This window comes from Hyperolius riggenbachi, chromosome 6 (genome assembly GCF_040937935.1).
Source record: "Hyperolius riggenbachi isolate aHypRig1 chromosome 6, aHypRig1.pri, whole genome shotgun sequence".
Taxonomy (NCBI): domain Eukaryota; kingdom Metazoa; phylum Chordata; class Amphibia; order Anura; family Hyperoliidae; genus Hyperolius; species Hyperolius riggenbachi.
This window is the reverse complement of record NC_090651.1, coordinates 274451516-274476584: the sequence shown is the minus strand read 5'-3', so window position 1 is coordinate 274476584 and position 25069 is coordinate 274451516. Positions and strand designations below refer to the sequence as shown.

General features: G+C 44.1%; 1 protein-coding gene across 1 annotated transcript in view; it reads right to left on the bottom strand.

The window, feature by feature from the left end:
- Positions 1 to 25069, bottom strand: part of PCSK7 (proprotein convertase subtilisin/kexin type 7) — a 66631-nt gene that overhangs the window by 40687 nt on the left and 875 nt on the right. Inside the window, exons 2-8 of the mRNA XM_068240898.1 lie at positions 23406 to 23884; positions 12695 to 12829; positions 12412 to 12577; positions 7009 to 7099; positions 4362 to 4416; positions 4098 to 4236; positions 1439 to 1539 (exon numbers count right to left, since the gene is read on the bottom strand). Of these exons, the coding sequence (XP_068096999.1) occupies positions 1439 to 1539; positions 4098 to 4236; positions 4362 to 4416; positions 7009 to 7099; positions 12412 to 12577; positions 12695 to 12829; positions 23406 to 23837 (1119 nt within the window). The 5' untranslated portion in view covers positions 23838 to 23884. The remainder of the gene's footprint in view (positions 1 to 1438; positions 1540 to 4097; positions 4237 to 4361; positions 4417 to 7008; positions 7100 to 12411; positions 12578 to 12694; positions 12830 to 23405; positions 23885 to 25069) is intronic.

The window sequence follows — 25069 nt, the reverse complement described above, 5'->3', positions numbered from 1 at the left end:
ATTATGGGCCATCTTTGCACCACAGAGCGGGCACCGCCTTCTTGGCTTTGTCGGCTTAGTAGACTCCGGGCCCTATAACATAATCAAACAACAAAATTAATGTCATCCCTCTTTCTCCAACAAAAGGGAAAACACCCTGGTGCACAAATATCAAGAGTGATAGCAACCCTGAGACCAGGAAGGAAGGAACATGTATAGACACATCATATACATATTATCCATCTGATATCTATAATATATATTTTCTTTACATATAGTTGTCAAGGGAGTATATCATACAGGCCAATCATATAACTGTTATGCTGCCCATACACTAATGATTTACACATATATACCCATATATATCTATGAGGCATTAATATCCAACCATATATATATACACATCTCCGTATATCTCCCCGAATAATCTGCACCAGCATTTTATTCTATGCATAGTTATACAGACCTCAGATCAGACGCTAAGCAGGCTGTTATGTTATACTGCATAGTCTCAAAATTAATAACAGACCTCAGTACAGACGCGGCATAGGGCGTACAGCTCATACCATATAGGTCACCAAGCCTCCGCCACGCTTACCTTTCCTGGCTCCTGCTTAGCGTCCATCCCGCTCCGTTCAGCACACGAACTGCCGAACCATGCAGGCTTCCGGCGTCTCTTCCCCACGCGCCCGGAAGTGACGCTGCGTAAGGGCGGAAGTACGTCACGCGTACGCCGCCATTGAGGGCAATCAGCTCTTCCGACTTCTGGAGGCCCGCATGACTATCCACATCACTTCCGGCGCGCCATTAGCCTCCGCTCCAGGGGAATCATGGACGCCGCGCGTGTCCTCCGGATCCACCGCAACTCGGGCAGCCAGGACAGCCATGGGAGAAGGTAACCATCGCTTTCTCCCCACCAGACCCCAATACCTCTCTAGGCAGGTCCACCATCCGCCGCCAACCGGGTCCCAAACACACCTGGTCTGAAGGACCGGCGAGCGACAAGAGCACTCCTTGTTCCCTGGAACAGGAAACGTCAACTGAGGATCAAGGGGTTGGACAAAGATTTATAGAGTACTCTATCTGGACGTTTCCTGTTCCTGGGAGGAGCCTGTCATTCTCGTGGTGGACCTGTCCTGGAGGTTAATGGAAAAAGGAGTCTTGTTTCAAAACTAAAAGCAGGAAAATAAAGTGCAGGAAGATTTCCTGCAGCCCTGCACATTACTCACCTCCCTGACATCCATAGCCTTTGTAAAAATTAGACTTAGGAGTCGGAGGTTTCATAAATTGAGGAGTCGGGTGATTTTTGTACTGACTCCACAGCCCTGCAAGTACCTGGCTTTCTTGGATTAACTTGTGCGGTCATGCTTTTTTAATCATGCCTGTAACCCCATTTGTTGTCCAGCGCTGCATAATATGTTGGCGCTTTAAAAATACAATAATATGAATTGCAACTTACAATACTCCTCATCTGTCGGTCTCCACTGCTGAAGGTCACAGCCAACATAGAAGCACACTCCTCTGAATAAAAAGGCATTCTACCAGCTTCATTAACGGCACCTGCAAAAATACACACTGTTGAGGGAATGGCAATACAGCTATACACTGTAAAGTGCCTAGGTGGGAACAGACTTCTAGATAAAGTCATTAAATTATTTTTCATTGTTGAGTCATTGCTACTCTTTAATATTGTTCTGTAAATATTGTACAAAGAGAAGTATAGAAAAAAAGAACCAGAGCAGTTTCAAATACTAACCAAAAAAAAAACAAAAAACAACCACCAATAACTAAGAAAAAAAAAAAAAAAAAAAAAAAAAAGGAAAAAAAAAAAAAAAAAGAGAAAAAACAAAGTTCTGCTACATTGTAACAAAATGATATACATCTCTGTTATATTATTAGTAAATACAAAAAAGCAAAGCAAAAAACAAAACAAAAACACAACAACATTCCGCTAAGACAAAACAAAGGAAGAACAAAGGAGCAAAAACGCAAGCATGTACATAAAAAAAAGAAAAAACTCAAAAAACAATTAAAGACCATGTATAAGGTGCCCCCTCCATAAGCACATCTACTCATGGGGATGATCACAACCAGTGCATAACAAGTCACAGCAAATTTGTGAAATATTTATCATAAACTGAAGTGCAAAGTGCTAAGCAGCTAAATTCTATACAAGTAGTGTTGAGTGTAAACAATGTAAACAATTTCCAGTAATACAGGCAACAGTAAACAGCACCTAGAAATATAGTGACCAAGATCTGCAACAAAATGATCAAAAAGCAACAACTTGGAACTTATAAAGGGAACCTGAAGCGAGAGGGATATAGAGGCTGACATATTTAAACAATAAGGGCCCGTTTCCACTAGTGCGTTGCGGAATCGTCTGGAAATCAACACGGGGAAATCGCATGCGGGTGCGATTCCGCATGCGTTTTTTTTCCGCGATTCCGCATAGGTAAGGGTATATGCAAATTTAACCATGTCACTGCCTGTTTAAATTAACGTGTCCCTATGCAGAATCGGACGCGTAATCGCAGGGAAAAACGCATGCCAAAAAGGCATGCGATGGCATGCGATTTTCCTATTAAATACATGGCGTGCGATTCGCATAGCAGTGCGCGGGGAACTAATTCTGCAGATTTTCCCCGCACACAAAAACGGAGTGCACAACGCACAAGTGGAAACAGGTCCATCCACTTGTATTGGTTGAGCGAATCTGCATGCAGGAAACGCATACAGATTCGCTCTAGTGGAAACGGGCCCTAAAAGGAGGCCACCATATTTCCTTTTAAGCAATACCAGTTGCCTGGCTGTCCTGCTGATCCTTTGTCTCTAATACTTTTAGCCACAGCCCCTCAACAAGCATGCAGACCAGGTGTTTCTGAAATTACTGTCAGATCTGACAAGATTAGCTGCATGCTTGTTTCTGGTATGATTAAGACACTACTGCAGCCAGATAGACTAGCAGGGCTGCCAGGTAACTGGTATTGTGTAAAAGGAAATAAATAGGGCAGCCTCCATATTCATCCTACTTCAGTTGTCATTTAATGTTCTTAAGACCATGGAGAGGATAGCAGATTTCACAGCACAAAAATTGATTTGCTGTGACCCAAATAGAGTCATACAAATTCCTTGGGTCCATATTCACTAACTACCTACCTGGGCACAGGAACAGTCTCTTCCTTTAGGCAGTAGTGCTGCTTAATGCAGAACCATACCAATTGTGAAACTGGTAGGACTTGAAAACATTATTGTCCAGAAGTGGAACTGGAAAAATAATGCTGCATCCTGTTTTCCATTTACTACTACTCCATCTACTGTCCTTGACTTGCAATTGTCTATATTGTCTGTCCTCGTATCATATTGTCTATATCTGTTATGCAAGTGCAATTCCTTGTGCAAAAATCTATTTGGCCAAATAAAATGATTCTGATATACTGGATGTTCATTAGATTTGTTGTTTCACATTATGTAGTTGTTGTGATCAACCCAATGAACAGATATTCTTTTGGAGGGAACTCCTTACATGCAGTTTTAAAATGTACTTTCATGCTGTTTATTATATCTGTTTGAATCAGGGAAGGAACACACTAGGCAGAATCGCATGAGTTTGCCACATAGCACATAGTGGAAAACGCATATGCGATTCTGCCTAGTGTGTTCCTACCCTCATTAATAGTTGCTCAGGGGGATATGTCTCCCTTTCATCTGCATTTATAGTAATATAATAAAGAGGCATATCTAATTTTTTTTCAATGTACCAGTACGTTAGTTTCTCTCTTTTGTTACAATGGAGTTGTGGTGTCTGCCCTCCCCCCCCCTCCCCATGTGCCCCCTGCCAGAGTAATATGTGTTGCTGCCCACCCTCGCCATCTGCTCCCAGCCAAAACGGTAATGACAGCTACTAGCAATGCTGTTCCGTGAGCTGTGAGGACTTGCTTTTGTGCACAAGTAATGTTATCTGTTATCGGTGTAAAATAGTCGCTGAATGGAAGATAAAATGTAGGGGAAAAAATATAGGTGTGCTATACTAGATGGCAACTCCCCATTAAATGGAGAAAAAATGGCTCATATTAACTGTGATACATACAAATCCTCAAAGTAAAGAGTATATTTACCTATAGTGACTGTATAAATAGAGTTGGCATATCCATCATAGTTGCAGTTATCATTAAACTGGCCTCCATTGCCACTGGCAACTACAAAGATACTGCCAAAGCCTTTCCGTCCAGCAATGACTCCATGCTGAAGGGCAGCCTGTAGGTCAGAAAAATATGTAATTATACTACAGTCAAAAGCATGCAGCAATTTAAACATGAGAATGAGAATATAACAGATCACAGGGAAAATGGCATTAATGGCCAATGTTGGTAGTACAGTACCTGGCCAAGCTGGTGTGGTCCATCAACTGTCTTCCCATCATCATCAGGGCCCCAGCTAAAGGGGGGAAAGAAAAACACAAGGGGGGAAAAATCAGCTGGATTGTATGAAATGAGCAGAGCAATTTTACACAAGGCTGCTTGATTTAGTAATGTATTATGAGTAAAATAGGTAACAAGCTTGTTTACACTCCTATAACAGTCACCTGTACTACCACCTACCCCTCCTGTGTGATCTCCACCCCACCTCAGTTATGCACTATAGCTTCAATTCATCAAAGATTTTCACAGATGCGGTAGAAGTTCGGTAATTTACCGAAACCCATGACTTCAATTTACAAAAACCTGTTCGGTAACAGTAGAAGTGTGGAGTTGTCTCTGTTTCGTTACATGCTGTTCATGCAGTGACGAGATTGCAATAGTCCCAGACATCCCTTTAGAATGTACATGTTTGTTATACTGCCTCTGCTCCCTCTAAATCTATTAGTCTTTCTTAACATTTTATTTAATTGCCACAGCTTAGATGAACTTCCAGGAGACATTACACATGTCATGCTTAGGTGATTTTCCCACTAGCTCCTCGGCATCTTCAAACAGGAACCCCAGAGGTTAAACATCCAAAGGGCCACAGGGGAAACCTCTTGTTCGGGATCTCTCTCCTCCGCTGTCTGGGTGGGTCGAAAAGCTCGACCCTCTCAACAAGGCATTGCATCCTACCACTTGGACTTGCAGGAGACAGAGGCTGTTGCTATTAGCTCTGTGCTCCTGCCCATCATAGGTAAACCCTCTCGGCTTTGGCTAACCACACAGTCTCCACACTGTTTTTGACATACCACAGCTGCCGGTAATCATCGAACATGATACTGGGCTTTAGTGCATCCAGTAATCTTGATGAACCAACATTTGCTGGGATTTGTTGAGGCGTTTACCACACAAGTCAGTAATTTAACTCACTGCTCTGTAATTTCAGCTTATCATGCAGTAACAGCCTTGAAAATTGACATTTTACAAAATGCTCCGAAATATCAGCTGTTCTCAGCATTACCGAATGCGGTAATGCTTGATAAATTTAATCCTATGTGTCCTTCTGAATGTTCCTCCCCACCTAACTCATGTCTTACCCGCAAACAGCACTCTGAATAAATAAAAGTGTAAAAAGGATAGGATTGGGAAAATAGTAAAGAGCAACTTTATTCAAAATACTTTTACAAAATGTGCACTAAATAACTACGGTAAAACCAATTAAAAACTGAGAGCTCCAAGTAGCTAGCTACATGCCTCATAACACACACACACTCGCAGGTACCGGTACCAATCACACTGGCCAGCCTCTTCGGAGCGGGGGAGACATAAGGATGTATAAGCCAAGGCAATACAGTGATATAGCCTTCTCGTAAACCACATGACTGACATATCCATTCGGGAACAGTCCATAGGCCGCCGCAACAGCCAGGGACATATGCCAATTGGGTAAGTTCAGAATCCTGTGTCTTACAGCGTCTTTACTGATCATCATAGCATCTGGCACACTACCTCCCGATCAAACCGCTGGCATGCACACTGGTCTCAGGAAGTCCACAATGATACCCACAAACAGCCCCACTCCTTAACTATTATACCCTTACAGTTTCACAAAATATGATCTATACTGTAGTATAATGCAAATACTAATGTGCTTTCATATTTAACCTTAAGCTCGAGTACAAAATCAGATACTTACCTTAAAAGAGGGAAGTCTCAGGATACTATTGAGGCTTCCCTCGCTTTTCAGTTGTCCCCGGTCACTGAGCGTGCCCCCCGGAAGATTAGCATCGTCGCTAATCACATCGGGGCCACGCAGCTCCTCTTTCTGGATCATGGCCACGCAATAGCCTTCAAAGCCCGCCCACGCATGCACAGTAAGCCAGAGCCGCAGGCTCCGTCAACGGGCTCCCACAGCCATGATTAAGGAAGAGGAGCTACGAGTCTCTGATATGGAGGGGGGGGGCACGTTCTGCAGTGAGAGGCTTCAGACAAGCGAGGGAAGCCTCAATAGGATCCTGAGGCTTCCCTCTAATTCAGGGTAAGTATGCGATTCTGAACCTGAGATTTGGCTCAGCAAACCCAAAGCGGTGTAAAAAAATAAAATAAAATAAAAAAGTGAGTTAAGTAGAGGGGAACCCCCTGGATAGTCCAGAGGCTTTGCATCTCCTCCTCAACCCCACTGTTGCCATACACGGACTCTCTGAACATATCAGACAAGAGCTTGTCAGATTCTCCAATTTCTACAAAGAACTGCAATTAATTGAGTAAATAAGCTATTTTTGTTAAAGCTGCATGGCCATGGTCACCAGTAAAAATGGTAAGTGACAAAATACACAAGATAAAAGTTATCAGAACAGAAAGTGGTAAGAACTAGAAAAAAGTAAATCTGGTGAAAGGTTGAGATTGTCCTTTCATAAGCATAACGGGAACCTTGTCTGACGGCATTGTACTGTCCGGTGAAGTTCAAAACTATGCCCTCTAAACCCCCACATTTTAAATGTAAAAAGAGCGGACAATATTCAAACATATATTCAATAATTTGATTGAATACTGACTGAGGGTGCCCTAGTTTATCGAATTTGAATCAAGGTTGTACAGCATTTGGCCAGCTTAAAGTCTAGATTACCTGCAGCTGTAGATGTCATTGATCTGATAGTGTTTGTTGAAAGCAATTGCCTCCATACTATCTGTTAAAGGTCCATCAAGAACTCTGATTCCTGAAAGAAAAGTGAAAGAAATGCATCTTAGAACTCTCCACAAACTTGAAAAAATGAAAGAAAAACAAAAAAACAAACAATTACAGCTACATAAGCAGGAGTCATAATGGCTTATTAAAAAACATGCCAGAGCATTGGTTTTCATATTAAACGGTAAATACATTTTTCTGTTAACATGCAAAACTCAAATGGACATGTCTTGTCAAAGACTACCACCACGGTGAACTCTATCCTTACTGGTCAGCTGACTTCAGGTCAAAGGTCATGCTGGGTATTATGGGATGGACATATGCTGCTCCAATTCCTTCCCCTATCCAACATCACTGGCCTCCCTCACTTAGAGCAGGATGTATTGTTCACCCCAGGCTACTACTGTTCCTGCAGGAATGCCTTTTAAATGCAGCAGGGAGCTACCTACTTATCTTCCCCCCACTCTACAGAACAGGGAAAAGCAGCACCTGTGCCATATACATCCCAAAATAGCTATAAAATGTGCATCTTCTGTATATTCTCGAAGGAGTGGAGATCCCTTGGTCTATAAAGAAGAGGAGACCAAGAGCCCAATGGCGCAGTATCGTCAGGTACAGTATATTACAGAATGTTGTAGGTAGTGAATACTCACATGGATGGGTTGCAATCCTGCAACCACCATATGTGCATGCGGATATAAAACAGTTTCCACTCTGTGTCCCCGATCCATCTGGAACCGGGCGGTCACTCTCCTCCTCTGGTCCTTTTTACTGTTGGACTAAGTCAAACAGTATTAAGGGATTAAAGAGAAACTCCGACCAAGAATTGAACTTTATCCCAATCAGTAGCTGATACCCCCTTTTACATGAGAAATCTATTCCTTTTCACAAACGGATCATCAGGGGGCTCTGTATGACTGATATTGTGGTGAAACCCTTTCCACAAGAAACTCTGAGTACGTACTCCTGGCAGTTTCCTGTCTGTGAACCCTGTTGCATTGTGGGAAATAGCTGTTTACAGCTGTTTCCAACTGCTAAAACAGCAAGCAGCAGCTACATCACTTACCAGCAGTAAAAATGTAACCATGTAATAAATGTCAGAATATAAATCAAGGATTTAAAATATTTTACAATGGGCAAACACTGACTAAATCATGTAGAATACATAATTATTGTCAAAATGAAGCACTTTATTACATTATTTTCCCCGGAGTTCCTCTTTAACACCTCAGCTGGAGGTGCGGAGTAATAACAGGAATGGGAATGCTGAAGAGGTGCCCAATATACAACATGGTAAATGGACTTGTATTCTATAAAAGTATAATAAGAAAGGCCTTTGTCAAGGCACCCTCGCACCACACGGCTCATAGTTAAGGTTTTGTGTTTGTACTTTACCTGAGGAATCGGGCTGAGACCCGTGAAACGCGTTGTCTACAACAAAACCATTTTTACAATAAAGACTCCTTTTTCCCACCTATGCGAGTCTTCATTAGAGGTAAGATACCTCTCTTTTTATACTTTATAGCATACAAGTCCATTCACCTTATTATATATTGGGCGCCTTCCCAACATTCCCATTCCTGTCAATAGTGGCTAGTTATAGATAGTTGTGTAAAAACAAAAGAATGGTACAATGGGGGGCACCGACAGCAGAACAATATGTGTTGTTTAGAGGCTAAAACTATGCCTACAATCAAAGCTTTATTGTACTGTGCCAAAAATAAAGCATCTGTTAAGTAGCATAACATCTAGCCTACAACTGGCCAGAAAACACACGCAAGACTGGGAAAGGTTCTATAAACAAACAAGAGCAATTTTTTTTCCCGCCCTTAAAAGGAACCCTAGGTGTGAGACCTATGGAAACTGCCATATGTTTTTCCTTTTAAACAATACCAGTTCCCTGGCAGTCCTGCTGATATTTCTCATCTAAATCACACACCTGAAACAAGCATGCAGCTAATCTTGTCAGATTTGTCAGACATCTGATCTGCATGCTTGTTCAGGGCCTATGGCTTAAAGCAGGGATCCCCAAACTTTTTCGGTCAAGGCCCGGGCCAACATACTTCAGACTGCTGGGGGGCCAGTGTATACATGAAATTAAGTAGAAAACATTACATTGAGCCTAGGTAGTATAAACTATTACTTGTTAACAGTGTTGCTTGCAAATTTTTGAAAGTCATTTTTGCTTTGAAAATGCTATTTTTAATTTCACGAAAAACAGGCTTTTATTTTTGTGGTTTCTGCAAAAACATGGAAAATCAATATTTTTACAGCAAAAAACAAAAACAAAACGTATATTTGTACTTCAACGCAGAAAAAGAATATCTTTAACCGTAACAATTTTAACCGCAAAAATTAGATATTTTTGCTGCAAAAATTTACGAAATGTGAGAACATTACACATTTTTGCTGGAATTTTCACTTAAAAATCGAATTTAACATTTTCGTGAAAATTAATGCAAAAAGAATATTGCCATTTTCGCTCATTACTAGGGCGTACTATCTGCACTCGCCGTGTCGCAGGGCGTACTATCTGCACTCGCCGTGTCGCAGGGCGTACTATCTGCACTCGCCGTGTCGCAGGGCGTACTATCTGCACTCGCCGTGTCGCAGGGCGTACTATCTGCACTCGCTGTGTCGCAGGGCGTACTATCTGCACTCGCTGTGTCGCAGGGCGTACTATCTGCACATGCTGTGTCGCAGGGCGTACTATCTGCACATGCTGTGTCGCAGGGCGTACTATCTGCACATGCTGTGTTGCAGGGCGTACTATCTGCACTTGCTGTGTTGCAGGGCGTACTATCTGCACTTGCTGTGTTGCAGGGCGTACTATCTGCACTTGCTGTGTTGCAGGGCGTACTATCTGCACTTGCTGTGTTGCAGGGCGTACTATCTGCACTTGCTGTGTTGCAGGGCGTACTATCTGCACTTGCTGTGTTGCAGGGCGTACTATCTGCACTTGCTGTGTTGCAGGGCGTACTATCTGCACTTGCTGTGTTGCAGGGCGTACTATCTGCCCTTGCTGTGTTGCAGGGCATACTATCTGCACTTGCTGTGTTGCAGGGCGTACTATCTGCCCTTGCTGTGTTGCAGGGCATACTATCTGCCCTTGCTGTGTTGCAGGGCATACTATCTGCACTTGCTGTGTTGCAGGGTATACTATCTGCACTTACTATAAGAAATTTTTGGCTAGGGTTCAGGATATGTAATTCAAATAGTAGAAAATTTATTGATAATACAAAAAGACACAATTACATAGCTTGATTGCATGCAAAAATCAGCTTCATAAAAATACCCAATAAAAACTTGCGGAGCAACTAGGCAACCACTGAGAGATGCTCTGCCTTGACTGCAACTAGACTAATCTAAGCCGGCATCATACGTCCATTCATACAACCAAGCAAATGGCGCCCACTCACTCCTAAGCGTTGCTAAACTCCATTGCTGTGCGTACTGCTTGGAGGGCTGCTCCCATAGGGGCTATAAGAGTCCACCTGCACAGCAGCGATATTCAATGAGATAAACAATATTCTCCACAGGGATATAGGATAATTGGCAACTTGAGAGTCACTCTTACCACCTCCGTGATGACTGGCTGTGTGGGTAATCTAAATATACTATCTGCACTTGCTGTGTGGACGGGTGGTGCCAGCACTACTATTCTATATGCAGGTTGCCAATATTTAAAGATGCAGAGGACCGCATCTAAGTGTAATACATTTTGAGAGTGGGAGTCAGTGAAAAAGCCCCAGGGGGCCACATTCGGCCCGCAGGCCTTAGTTTGAGGACCACTGGCTTAAAGAGAAACTCCGACCAAGAATTGAACTTTATTCCAATCAGTAGCGGATACCCACTTTTACATGAGAAAAATAATGATTTTCACAAACAGACCATCAGGGGGCGCTGTATGACTGATTTTGTGCTGAAACCCCTCCCACAAGAGGCTCAGAATACTGCGGTACTCTGGGCAAACTGCCACAATGTAACAATGTTCACAGACAGGAAATAGCTGCTTATAGCTGTCTGTTAAAGCCAGACCAGCTAGAAACAGCTACATAATCTGCCCACAGTAACAATGTCACCATGTAATAAATGTCAGAATGTGAATCTGGGAGAGGAAAGATTTTACAATGAGCAAACACTGACTAAATCATGTATACATAATTATTGTAAAAATAAAGCACTTTTTTTATTACATTATTTTCACTGGAGTTCCTCTTTAAAGTATAAGAAGCAGGGGATCAACAGGACATCCAGGCAATGTGCATTATTTAAAAGGCAATGAACATGTCAGACTCCATCGGTCTCTCCCTTTGAGAACAAATCAGTGTTTGGCAGAAGCCAGTCTTTGGATATGGAAACCATGCCATCACCCATATGGAAAATTATGGTGGAAGCATTATGTTGGCGGACTGAGTCTTTGCAGCAGGCACTGCAAGAATTGTGAGCAGTTAGCATAAAATTGACAAACAGACACAAACATTTGCAGCTCAACAATAACAGAAACTTATTAGTTCTATTTTTCTTTACCGTTTAGCTTAATGGTTACACTAATGCAGGAGAGCATCAGCTGCATCTAGGAAGGTGTAAGTTCACTCAAGTGCTGTGTGTCCATGTATGTGACCCAACGCAGATGCAATCCTAGTTTGCGCAGTATGCCACATCATTAGAAGGGGGGAGCCCAGAATCATACTGCCCTTGATGCTGACTGTGAAGCTTCCCCCTATATTCATGGATATATAGGGCTTGATTCACTAAACCATGGTAACTCATATCACGGCCGCGCTAGCGTTTTTTGTGTAACAGTTCACCGACACAAACGCAACGTTTTCATGCACAAACGCGAATTTTGGTGGGCAAACGTGTACGAAAATTCACATTTGCACGCGTAATTTTGCGTTTGTGCACCTAAAACCATTACGCGCGTTATAACGCATGCAAAAAGCTAACGCAGCCGTGATTGGAGTTATCCTGGTTTAGTGAGTCAAGTCCATGGAATGGGAAGCCTCTGCAGATGTTGGGGGGGTCATGTATTGTCCACTAGCTTCAGGAGGGCTGAAACAAGGATCTACTTTACTTTTGCTATGGAATCCTATTGTTATAGAATTTTGGTATTCTACTTTAAACCTCCTGGCTCTATGTTCTTTTCACCAGTTAGTCAACATGATTGGGCAAATCATACACGACTCACTGCTGTTTCTGGAAAGGCCTATGATGTGCAGTAAAACCAATATAGGAGCAAATGACTGCAGTCATGACTTTGTACCAAAGTGATTGCCATTGTTTACAGGAACATTTAGGCTCATTTTCCAAAACTTTATCCCTCGTCCCCCAGATACAGACCTGCAACTTTGCTTCCATAGGCCACGCCAACAGCACAAAAGTTATTGTTAGGCACTGCAGCAATTTCCCCAGCACACCGTGTGCCATGGTGGTTGTCACTGTATTTGTCCAGATGTGGCATAGGGTCTGGGTCATTGGAGTTGAGGTCATAGCTACCTTCTGGGCTCTGTGGGAGGGAGGGAGAGAGGGAGAGAGAATTATATGTCTTGCACTTTTCTTATTTTTTATTTCTTACGGAGCAATCACAATTCATATCTACAAACTGTGTTCAGACAGTACTTACGTAATTTAACTGTATGTCTTGGTTGGTGTGCTGAACACCATCATCCACAACCACCACAGTGACCCCTTGGCCAGTCACATTCCTTTCCCATACTCCAGTGACATTTATGTCCATTCCAGGGTAACGGCTATTATTCTGTGGAGAAACAATACAGATCACCATAGACTTCATATAGTAAAAATGTTCTAAAATAGGCACTTGGGGGAGGACAGCGAGGGACACATCATTGCTCATGGGGCTGGAGGGAGCTCCAGGTAAGCATCAAATCTCTTTATTAAATCATCTTAAGTTTACTTTAACCACTTCTCAACCACTGGGTTTTTCACCTAAAAACCAAAGCAATTTTCACATCCTGCAAATGTGGTGCATTGCTTTGATCTTTTGTATTAAGGTAAACAGCTGCCTGTTGGTCAAAACACTATCAGACTAACTGAGTCTGCCAAGTTCAAAATGGACAGGAAAAGCCTTGACATTCGCATGTCACAGCTAGCCCAGATGTGACAAGGGGCTCGGCAGACCGTGATGTCACAAACGGGGAAATTGCGTTAGTTTGGGGATGGAACATTCAATGCCCCAGGCAACACTTGGGACTATAAGAATCAGCCTGGGACAGTCACAAATCATCTTCTCTTGGAGGTAGCTCATAGCTAGAGGGATCCCGAGCTAATCGGAACGGCGTTCTCCCGCCAACCACGTTCTCACCTACGCGGTAACGTTATTTGCAACTTGTCTTGTTGTGTATCCTTGTAAACTTTTATTTTGTAATACTTTTACTTTCTTTTTTGTACATCTTTTGTATATATTATTTTCTGCGTTGTTCCACTTTTTCCTGAAATATTAAATCGTTATTTAATAAGTTTGACTTCTGCTGTACTAAACTAACACTCATAGCCTAGAAGAGACTGAAGTGTAACTGTGTATAAGTCCATGCCTGATTGTACGTTTGAGCAACACTACTGTATGAGATTGTAATTGCATTGTGTGTATGGGGCACTTTTGCGCTCGACAGCAGAGTGGCTAACAGTATCGTTCGGAATGACTTAGTGGTTTTGCTGCACTACAGTGTAACTTGCATTACAAGTCAGAGCCTGATTGTGCCGTGTTACTGTACAACTGTACTGTGTGTGTGTGTGTGTGTGTGTGTGTGTGTGTGTGTGTGTGTGTGTGTGTGTGTGTGTGTGTGTGTGTGTGTGTGTGTGTGTGTGTGTGTGTGTGTGTGTGTGTGTGTGTGTGTGTGTGTGTGTGTGTGTGTGTGTGTGTGTGTGTTTCTCATATTCGGCCTAAAGCGCAAAGCTGACGTGAATACGAAAACGCGGATTGCACGCTGAGCACTCGACAGCCGAGTGGACGTGTCTAGCAACAGCTAGTGGTGGCAGTAAGAAGCGTTTGAGGGGTCACAGCCTTGTTGTTAGCTTGAATAAGGCTGCACCCCGCTTGATCTGGTCAAACCCGCAGTCGGGGACCGTATACGCAGGCGTGCCGCAGGCCGGTTCCTGACAATGTTCACATTAGCCAATCACGGACCAGCGGGTGCCCGACGGGTACGCGCATCTGCATGCACGTGGACGCGATCATGCACAGCAGGAAAATAAACAGGAGTTGTTTATCTACGCCCATATGACTCAGGTGAATTTTAAAGGGGCGTAGATAAGCGTGGCATAGGTTGCCAAGTGGTTAATACTTCTGTAAGAAGTTAAAAGTTCCTGCGACCCATCTAGTCTCCTTAGCTTAAGTAATACCTGCTCTTTCTACAAATGGCCACTGAGATTCCACATCCTCCTCCATTATTGGAGCATTTGCTTCTCAGTGTACATAATGCACACTCTCATTCAGCATTAATGTAAAACTCCAGCCACAGAAATGAGACAACACTACTCATTTAGTTTCAGCTGAAATTTAACTGCGCATTAATATTCAGCATTGCTTTCGTTAAACCTAATTGTAGCATGAAACCCTCTGAACTTACGTAGGGTGCTGATCTGTCTCACCCAGATTCCTGCATGAATGCTCTCTGAATGGTAAATGTCAGAGCAAAGGCCTCCAAATTAGCCCGATTTACATTGCTTGCATGTTTCACATTCTTTGAAGGGACACTTCTCACCAAGTATGTCATTATCACTTATTTTCTGGTTCTCTAATGTCGCTTGCCAATGTGCTCATCATGTTGTCTGCTGACTTGGCACTTTTTTTATTTTTTTTTGTATTTATGGTTTCTATTATTTATGTTTCTATTATATACCAAATTTCCCATAAGGCTCCTCCCCTCTCATTGCACTTCTTTCCCCTTATTTCCTCCCCCTCCTGAAGTGCTTCTTCCTCTTCCTTCCTCTTTGTGCTTCTCTGCTCTCCCTTCTTCCCCTTCCCGATGCACTTCTCCCCTCTCAATCTCCTTTTTTCACCTCCCCCATTTTATTTCTCTCATCTTCCTTCCTTACCACAGCCCCCTTCCCTTCATCCCCAACCTCCTATCTATCATTTGCCTCAACTCCTTACAACCCCCTGCTTTCCAGCTCCTCTTTCATTAAGACAATCCCACATTCGACCAGCACTCCAATCAGTCTCCTTTCCTCATCTTTGTTTTCACTTCTTTACAGACTTTATTTTCTATAATTTCAGTATAGCCGTGGGTTTTATAACAGAATTATTCTTCTTGATGGGTAACTTCTTATTCACCTCTAATAAAGTAGTTCACTGACCATGAAACACTTTAGGACATTGAGATTGGTCTTATCACAGCAATTTTGTAAAGCCACATTGTCCTAGTGGGCTATATCGCATTGACTTTTTGGTTATAGTTCTTTATCTTCATATTGTGTGCATACTATTCTTGCATTGTTGTGTTGAGAAGATGGAAAAGACCCGAAACCTACCGACAAGAGGTTTTAGGCTTTTTGCACACTACATGCGATTCCGGAATCGCATGTAGTGTGCAAGAGGCCTAAAGCTGTAGAATACTGACCACAGTGAGTGATGGTGTAACAGGAAGAGCCAATTTACAGTGCATTTTAGGCAGGGAAAGAATACAGTTGACTGTTTTCGTGCGCGTTTTCTGCACAGAAAAACTGAGAACTCGTGTTAATCAACGGGCTAGTTCACACTTAATATGTTTTTCGCTCACAGAAAAAAAACCCTGACATTTCTGCATGATGACTCTGCACATTTTGTCAGTTTTCACTATCAATTACATCAGCTGCTGTGATAAAAGACGTTCGCGTTTTCCTGCATAGAAACACACCTCGTGTGCAGAAAAAGTACGCTGAAAACTGAAAGACAAGTGTGTTTCCTGCCTTACTCAAATGTAACCCAGGATAGTCATCCTGGCTGTCATGCTGGGTTTTAGGTTTCAGTTGGTTTTGAGTGGCACACCTGCAGCAGGCATGCAGTCAGCAGAGTCAGTCCAGAGTCAAAGTATCTGATCTCCATGCTTGACTATCAGCACATAAGTCAGAGTATCAGCACATAAGTCAGAGTATCAGCACATAAGTCAGAGTATCAGCACATAAGTCAGAGAATCAGCACATAAGTCTCCATCTACACACGATTCTCGAATTGCAGCTACCTGTGTATGTGATTTGATTATTTCTTTTGATCTGCCTTTACCATACTATCTATATATAAGTTGCTTGCATTTACCTGTACCCACCCATTGTTATCCTACTGTCTGCTTGATTCACACCTTTTCATCCACCCAGCTCTAAGTATTTGCATAGTCCACCCCCATGCTGGTCAACTTCCTGTCCAGTTCACAGCTGATTGTAGCGGAGGCTAATGCTATCTAGATCAAGCTTATCCAAACACTAAGGCTGTGTGGATGTACATAAGGATGCTGTGTAGTCGGCTTTGACGATTGTCGGCTCACGTTTGAAGGATCGTTTTAAGGATTTACTATATCGAATTTACCAGAATTCAGCAGCATTAAGCAGTCACTGAGGTATTTGCATTATTTATAACTTTAAACACTGCTAAAACATCTTGGCCTACACAAACAATCCCTCCCTACTCTCAAATGACTCCTCCATCTTTCTGCACGCCCTTTCCTCTTCTTCCTTCACTACCTCCATATTACAACATGCTCTTCCTCCACCTGGTCCTTCACCACCTGGTCCTCACTAAGGTCACCTTATCTAACGCTAGCCTCCCATTTTGCCCTCCACCCCCACGCAACTCCCATACCACCCCATCACTGACTCCCTGCACACCCCAGTCTAAACACATCTCCAGCCCCCTCACAGTTCCTTCCCACACCCACATTCACTCCCTCTCCTCCCTCATTCCTATCCAGACCTCTCACAAGCTCACCACCCCTCTTCTCCTGCACCCTCTGGAATGCTAGATCAGTCCGTAATAAACTCACTGAAATCCATGACCTTTTGCTCTCCAACTCCCTCACCTTCTTTGCTTTCACAGAGACATTGGTCACCCCCTCTGACTCTGCTGCAGCAGCGGCCCTCTCCTATGGGGGGCTTCACCTCAGTCACACCCCCAGAAAACAGGCCCGGGGGAGGGGTGGGTCTGCTCTTCTCCCCATCCTGCACTTTCCGTGTCCTCACGCCACCCCCTTCCTTAAACTTTACCTCCTTTGAGACACGTTATCCACCTCTACCATCCCCTTCCGGCAGTCATCGCAGTCCTTTACCGCCCCCCATCCACCTCCACTAAACAATTGTTTAACTGGATAACCTGGCCTCTTGGCTCCCACACATCCTCTCCTCTGACCTTCCCACTATCATACTTGGGGACTTCAACATCCCTATGAACAGTCCTTACTCCCCCGAAGCCTCTCAACTGCTCTCCCTCACTACTTCCCTTGGCCTCACCCAACACACCAATTCCCGCACCCACCACGCTGGCCACACTCTCGACCGGATTCTCTCAAAATCCGCCACCCTCCCCAACCTGGGCATCACACCCTTCCCCCTCTCAGACCATCACTTTCTCGATCTCCCCACCATGCTCCCGCCACCCTCCACCACCCTCAGGTCGTTGGCAGAGAGATCTGCGTAACCTAGACCCAACTGCACTAGCCAACCCCCTCCACTCCCTCACATCTACCCTCCCCAACGTTACCTGACCAAACCAAGCTATTGTTAAATACAACCAGGCCCTTTCAGCAGCCCTAGACATTGCTGCACCCCCCACATTCTGCCCCAGCCATCCCATCAACCACCAGCCCTGGCACAATGCACACACTCACAACCTCCAAAAACAGACACGCGCCTATGAATACAAATGGAGGAAATCCTGCCTCAACTCCGACTTCTTGGAGTACAAGGCCAACCTGCAGCTGTTCTATTCTGCATTAACTGATGCTAAACAAAAATACTTTGCTGCCCTGATTGGATCCCAAGCCTCCAACCCTCGGCGCCTCTTCGCCACCTTCAATTCCCTCCTTAACCCCACCACTCCTCCCCCCACCTCCGCCCTCTAAACCACTGATCTGTTCACCCACTTTACCGACAAAATAGCCAGCATCCGACGGGAAATCTCATGCCTCCACTCCACCATCACTTCCTCTCCCACCAATACCTCTCCCCCACCCCACCCACCACTCACTACCTTTACTCCTATCACAGAGGATGAAGTCAGCCGTCTCCTAGCCACTTCTCCTGCCACCTCCAGCCCCCTAGACCCTGTGCCATCCAACTGCCTCCGTCCTCACCTCTCTGTTTAACCTCTCCCTCTCCATGGACACCTTCCCTTCTGACTTCAAACAGGCCACTGTACTTCCCTTACTTTAAAAAACCCTCACTAGACCCCTTACTTCCATCCATCCATCTCCTTACTCCCTTTTGCATCTAAACTCCTGGAGTGTCTAGTCCACCAACTCATGACCCATTACCTTGACTCAAACTCCCTGTTTGACCCCCTACAATCATGATTCCGGCCAGCCCACTCCACTGAGACTGCCCTCATCAAGGTCGTTAATTACCTCACGCTTGCCAAAGCAGAAGGAAAATACACTATCCTTCTCCTCCTAGACCTTTCATCAGCATTCAACACTGTTGATTACTCCCTGCTTCTCCAGTCCCTGCAATCTGTGGGTATCCAAGACCTTGCCCTAGCTTAGTTCTCCTCCTACCTCTCAAATCGCTCCTTCAAGACCTCCTTTAATGGTTCCTCCTCAACCTCCATCCCACTTTCAGTTGGGGTCCCCCAAGGCTCTGTTCTTGGCCCCCTGCTGTTCTCCATTTACACCACCTTCATCGGAAAACTCATCACTGCTCTGGGATTCAACTATCACCTATATGCAGATGACACCCAGATTTACCTCCATACCACTGACCTCTCCACCACCACCATAGAGCAGGTGTCCTCTGGCCTCTCGGTTATTTTATCCTGGATGTCTGCCAGGTTCCTAAAATTAAACCTGGATAAGACTGAACTCCTAATCTTCCCGCCCGTGCTGTTTCACCCCCCACAGACCTCTACGCCACTGTCAATGGCACAATCATTCGTCCAACCACACAAGCCCCCTGCCTGGGTGTCACCCTGGACTCAGCCCTCTCCTTCACCCCCCACATCCAAACCGTAGCTAGGGCCTGCTATTTCCATTTACGCAACATTTCCAATATCCGGCCTTTCCTGACCTCAGACACTGCTAAACTCCTTGCCCATGCCCTCATCTCCCGCCTGGACTACTGCAACTCCCTCCTGTCAGGCCTTCCTCAAAACCGCACCGCTCCCCTACAATCCATCATGAACGCAGCAGCCAGACTCATCTACTCCTCCCACCGCTCTGTCTCCACGACTCCCCTACGCAAATCCCTTCATTGGCTTCCAATTCGCTTTAGAATCGGCTTCAAGATCCTATTTTTGGCATACAAATCCCTACACAAGTCCTGCCCAACCTACATCTCTGACCTGGTCAGCAGATATATACCTGGCTGCCCACTTCGCTCCTCCAACAACCTCCTCTTAACCACCCCACGCATCTCGCACTCCCATGCACGACTGCAGGACTTCACTAGAGCTGCCCCCATCCTGTGGAACTCTCTCCCACTGCCCATCAGGCTCGCTCCCACCTTCAAAAAAGCACTCAAAACTCACTTCTTCAAGGAGGCCTACATCAACTCAACACTGCCCTAATCCTTTCTGCCAAGAACTTGTCTCACATACACTTTAACCACTTGAAGACCGCAGTGTTAAACCCCCCCAGTGACCAGGCCATTTTTAGATTCAGATTGGGCCACTGCAGCTTTAAGGCATAGCTGCAGGGCCGCACAACACAGCACACAAGTGACCCCCCCCCTTTTCCCCCCACCAACAGAGCTCTCTATATATATTAGTAATAATACATATCCATGTACTGGACTGATTACACACAGAAGTGTTTTTGCATAAACGGTGAAAATTGCTCACTATTTACTAATTATTTATATCGCTCTTAACTGGAACATTTTTCCTATTTCTAAAGCCTTTGCACAATTAAATTCACGACTTCCAAACAGAGCTGCCAGACATCTTGAAAGCACTCATCTAAATTTTGTAAAGTTGTGAAGCAGAACGCCATTACTGTCAAAACAGTCACCAGACATACTGTATGTCTGCAACATTAATGTAAAGAAAGAACTCATAGCATAGGGTCATTCACAAGTACTGCAATTTGCACAAAGCAACTTTAGTCTTTATCTCAAATAAATAAAGGATGCCTTTAAATGTGGATCTGGGAGGATTGTCTGGTCTCCTATAAACAGGCCCTACAGACTACAGAAAGCAGGACTGAGCTCTGTAAATATTTCTCATGTGCACAAGCAGATCTATGTAAACTAAACTACCGGCCATAGTACAAATATCCTTGTTATCAGCACATGCAATGTCATGCTCAACAAAACACAGCAGCTACCCAGAGTACATGCTAAACTTTCAGGCCTCATTCACAGTGATCAGTTGCTGCAGAACAATTCTGCCTGTCAGCTGAATGGGCCTGTTCACAGTACTGCATTGTAACTGATCACATTATTCTAACTCACTGCATGCAGGCTTTGCACCATTGCACTTCACACTGCAGTTCACACTCATAATGTGTGCACTATGCAACGCAGCACTGTGAATCCAGCCTAACAGTTTAGACTGAACAGTCACTATCTCATAAATGTAAATATAACAAAAAAGGTGGCATGATCTTAAAGGAGAAGAATATGGTGGATGCATATTTCCATTTAAACAATACCAGTTGCCTGGCAGCCCTGCTGATCCATTTGGCTGCAGTAGTATCTGAATAACTCCAGAAACTAGCATGTAACTAATCTTATCAGATCTGACAATATTGTTGGAAACGCCTGATTTGGATATGCTTGTTCAGGGTCTATGGCTAAAACTATTATGCTGGGCATACACGGGTTAGTTAGCGGAAAATGACACTTTGTGACAAAAAGAAAAAAAAAAGTTTCCATTTCTTCTAACTTGCGACAAAAAAATAATAATAAAAAAAATAATGAAATCTGCCACGGACTCACTATGCTCCTCTGAATACCTTGAAGTGTCTTCTTTCCAAAATGGGGTCATTTGTGGGGTGTGTTTACTGTCCTGACATTTTGGGGGGTGCTAAATTGTAAGCACCCCTGTAAAGCCTAAAGGTGCTCATTGGACTTTGGGCCCCTTAGCGCAGTTAGGCTGCAAAAAAGTGCCACACATGTGGTATTTCCGTACTCAGGAGAAGTAGTATAATGTGTTTTGGGGTGTATTTTTACACATACCCATGCTGAGTGGGAGAAATATCTCTGTAAATGACAATGGCCTCAATTCACTAAGATCATGCTGGAGATAATAAGGCAAGAGAAAACTTACCTCCACTAGTAAGAGAGTTATCTTATCTCTTCATTCCTTACGTTACCTCTTCTGTAGTTAATTTACCTCCTCTGTAGTTATTTTCACATGCAGTTAATGAATAGCCTGTCTTTAAGGGGATACTGTAGGGGGTCGGGGGAAAATGAGCTGAACTTACCCGGGGCTTCTAATGGTCCCCCGCAGACATCCTGTGCCCACGCAGCCGCTCGCCGATGCTCCGGCCCCGCCTCCGGTTCACTTCTGGAATTTCTGACTTTAAAGTCAGAAAACCACTGCGCCTGCGTTGCCGTGTCCTCGATCCCGCAGATGTCATCAAGAGCGCACAGCGCAGGCCCAGTATGGTCTGTGTCTGCGCAGTACACTCCTGGTGACATCAGCGGGAGCGAGGACACGGCAACGCAGGCGCAGTGGTTTTCTGACTTTAAAGTCAGAAATTCCAGAAGTGAACCGGAGGCGGGGTCGGAGCATTGGGGAGTGGCTGCACCAACACAGAATGTCTGTGGGGGACCATTAGAAGCCCCGGGTAAGTTCAGCTCATTTTCCCCCGACCCCCCTACAGTATCCCTTTAACGCTGGAGTTATTTTAAGGATTAAAGAGGTAACTTAAAGCTCGGTCCTTGGCCTCCTACTGTTCTCCCTATATACATCCTCCATTGGCAAGGTTATCTCCTCCATGGGTTTTAACTATCATCTGTATGCAGATGACACCCAGATCTACCTTCGCATCCCTGACATATCCACCACTACCATGGACAAGGTCTCCTCCTGGATGTCCACTAGGTTCCTGAAACTAAATCTAGACAAAACGGAATTTATGACCTTCCCACCCGACCATCTCTGAACCTCACAGATGTGCATGTCACTGTTAACCACAATACCATTCGCCCTACCTCTCAAGCCGGCTGTCTGGGTGTCACCCTGGACTCAGCACTCTCCTTCACTCTCTACATCCAAAACCTCACAAAGTCCTGCAACTTCCACCTTCATAACATCTGCAAGATCTGCCCTTTCCTGAGCTCTGCCACCACCAAACTCCTCATTCATTCTCTCAATTTCCCGCCTTGACTAATGCAATGCGCTTCTGTCTGGTCTCCCTATGACCCGAATAGCCCCGCTGCAGTCCATCATGAATGCGACAGCCAGAATTATCCACTCCTCCCATCGCTCCACCATGGCGGCTCCCCTCCGTGAATCCCTCTGAGATTCAAGATACTGTGTCTGACCTACATATCTGTCCAGAAAACCTGTCCAAGCTACATTTCCGATCTTACTCAGGAGGTACACACCTAGCCGCTCACTCCGCTCCTCCAATGAACTCCGCCTGACCACCCCACGCATCACCCAGTCCCATGCACGCCTCCAGGACTTCTCAAGAGCTGCTCCAACACTAGGGAACTTCCTACCTCCACCCTCCTACAACATCTTCAAGAAGGCCCTCAAAACTCACCTTTTCACTCTGGCCTACCACCCCTCACAAGTGCTCTAAACACACAGCTGAACTCTGGTCCCCTTACCTTTCGTGTCCCTACCTCTCCTTCTAGATTGTAAGCCTTCGGGCAGGGTCCTCCTTTTGTGTCCTACCTGATCATGCACCTCCATTACTGTGCACCCATGCTATGGCTTTGAGTGAACTCAACTTACCAAATCTCTATGCTCCCATCCAGTGACTGACTAAGCATTACCTTGTACTCATACTGTGCTGCGTGATCTGGTTTGCATGTATTCCTGTATTGTCTAATTGCTGTATATCAACCCTAAATATTGTCTGTAATCCTAACTAATGTACAGTGCTGCGTAATATATTGGCGCTTTATGAATACAATAAAATAAATACTAAACAAATCATGATATCACATGAAGCAGTAAATGGCAAGTAATGAAGAATAAATCACATGGAAAACTAAAACTACAGAGAATGTCTTACCAAATGCCACTGCAGGGGGTATTTAGGATCATTAAAGTGCAAACTTCTTTTGGATCTTTTCAGTAGCTTTTGTTCTGAGAACCACGTGACACTGTCATGCTGTGTGAAAAAGTCCTGGGCATTCCTACGAACGTCCTCCTGACACTGTCCGCCACCCACATAAGCAAACAGGTAATGGTCTTTTAGTTCTCCAATAACCCCGCGATTCTGCAGGCCAGCAGCATCTGAAAGTTCATCAGCAAGTGCATCCAACTCCTCTCTCCGTCCAGAGCCATGAGAGGGGTCCAGACGGACAGCCCAGGTCAGCTCTTCCCGTGGCTGTGAGGCATCATCACTGAAAGGAGGGCAGGCAGCATGTGTGGCAGTTGTGAGGAAGAGAGACCAGGCAAAAAGACGACAAAGGCACATATAGCTAATGGAAAACTGGAACATCGCGATGGCCCATTCCAAGAAAAGCAACCCAATGAGGGCATCGGGACCTGTGGAGAACAGTACACCAACATTAATAGTGAAATATAAAAATAATATAACAAAAAAAGCATGGTAATATACAACTTCGTGGAGTAAACCCTATATTATAGGCCATCCGAGGTGAAAATAGACTATTGAGAAAAACAATTGTATCCATCCTCCTCCTTCTAAAAATGACCTTTTTTTTTAGATATCCCACAGTTTTATTTTATATTTAAATCTAGTTTTTAAATTGTTTCTGCTCAATGGCACCTTCGCTGAAGTATGTCAGAGCTCAAATCAATGAATTATTGACGCTTTTTTTTCAATTTCCTGCTCTCAGAAGCCATTTACTGACAGTTAAGTGTTTTATGACTGTAATTACTAATCATTGAGGGTTATGCTATAGTCTGACCCAGTCTGGACCTGATCCCAACCCATCAGAAACTGCCACTTTCATACCTAATTTTTAACTATTTCAAACAGACAAAGAAAAAAAGGAACACAGCATAGTTATTTGTGTGTTTGGCACTATACATACATACACACACGTCTGTCTCATGTCACATGTTACCTCAGGTTCCCTTTAAAGACTAAAGCTACAGTGCCAGAACATATCTCACAGACCAAAACTGACAGAGAGGAAAACAGACAGATATTTACATGAGAAAAAAGCACAGAAGAATGCTCATTGCACAACTGCTAAGGATTTCTCCATAATTTTTGCTTAATGCAGACCTGAACTCAGAACTACTTCTCTGCTCTAAATTATACGCAACAGAATAATAACCATTAAAGAAAAACATTTCTTTGTTACAGCTCCTGCAATAAATCTGCAGTTTGTCTACTTCCTGCTTTTACGGAAGCAGACATATTGTTAGCATCCTGTGCTTTCAAATTAGCTTATCTGCCGTGGCAGTCAGCTGACACAAATGAGGGATCAAATTACAACTTGTGATTAGACACAGTTGAGGGGGAATCAAACAGGCTAAACTCTCTAAATAAATACAATGTGCATTTCTCTATGTTTTCCCTTTGTCCTGTGCAAGAGTTCAGGTCTAGTTTAATTATAAGTGCCACTTACACCTTCTGAACATCACAGACATTGAACAGAAAACTGTATATGTATACATTCCACAGATACCCATTTTTTTTATAACATTGCAATTCATGTAATCTTCAGGGACATACACAACATAATTAAAATCTTGCTT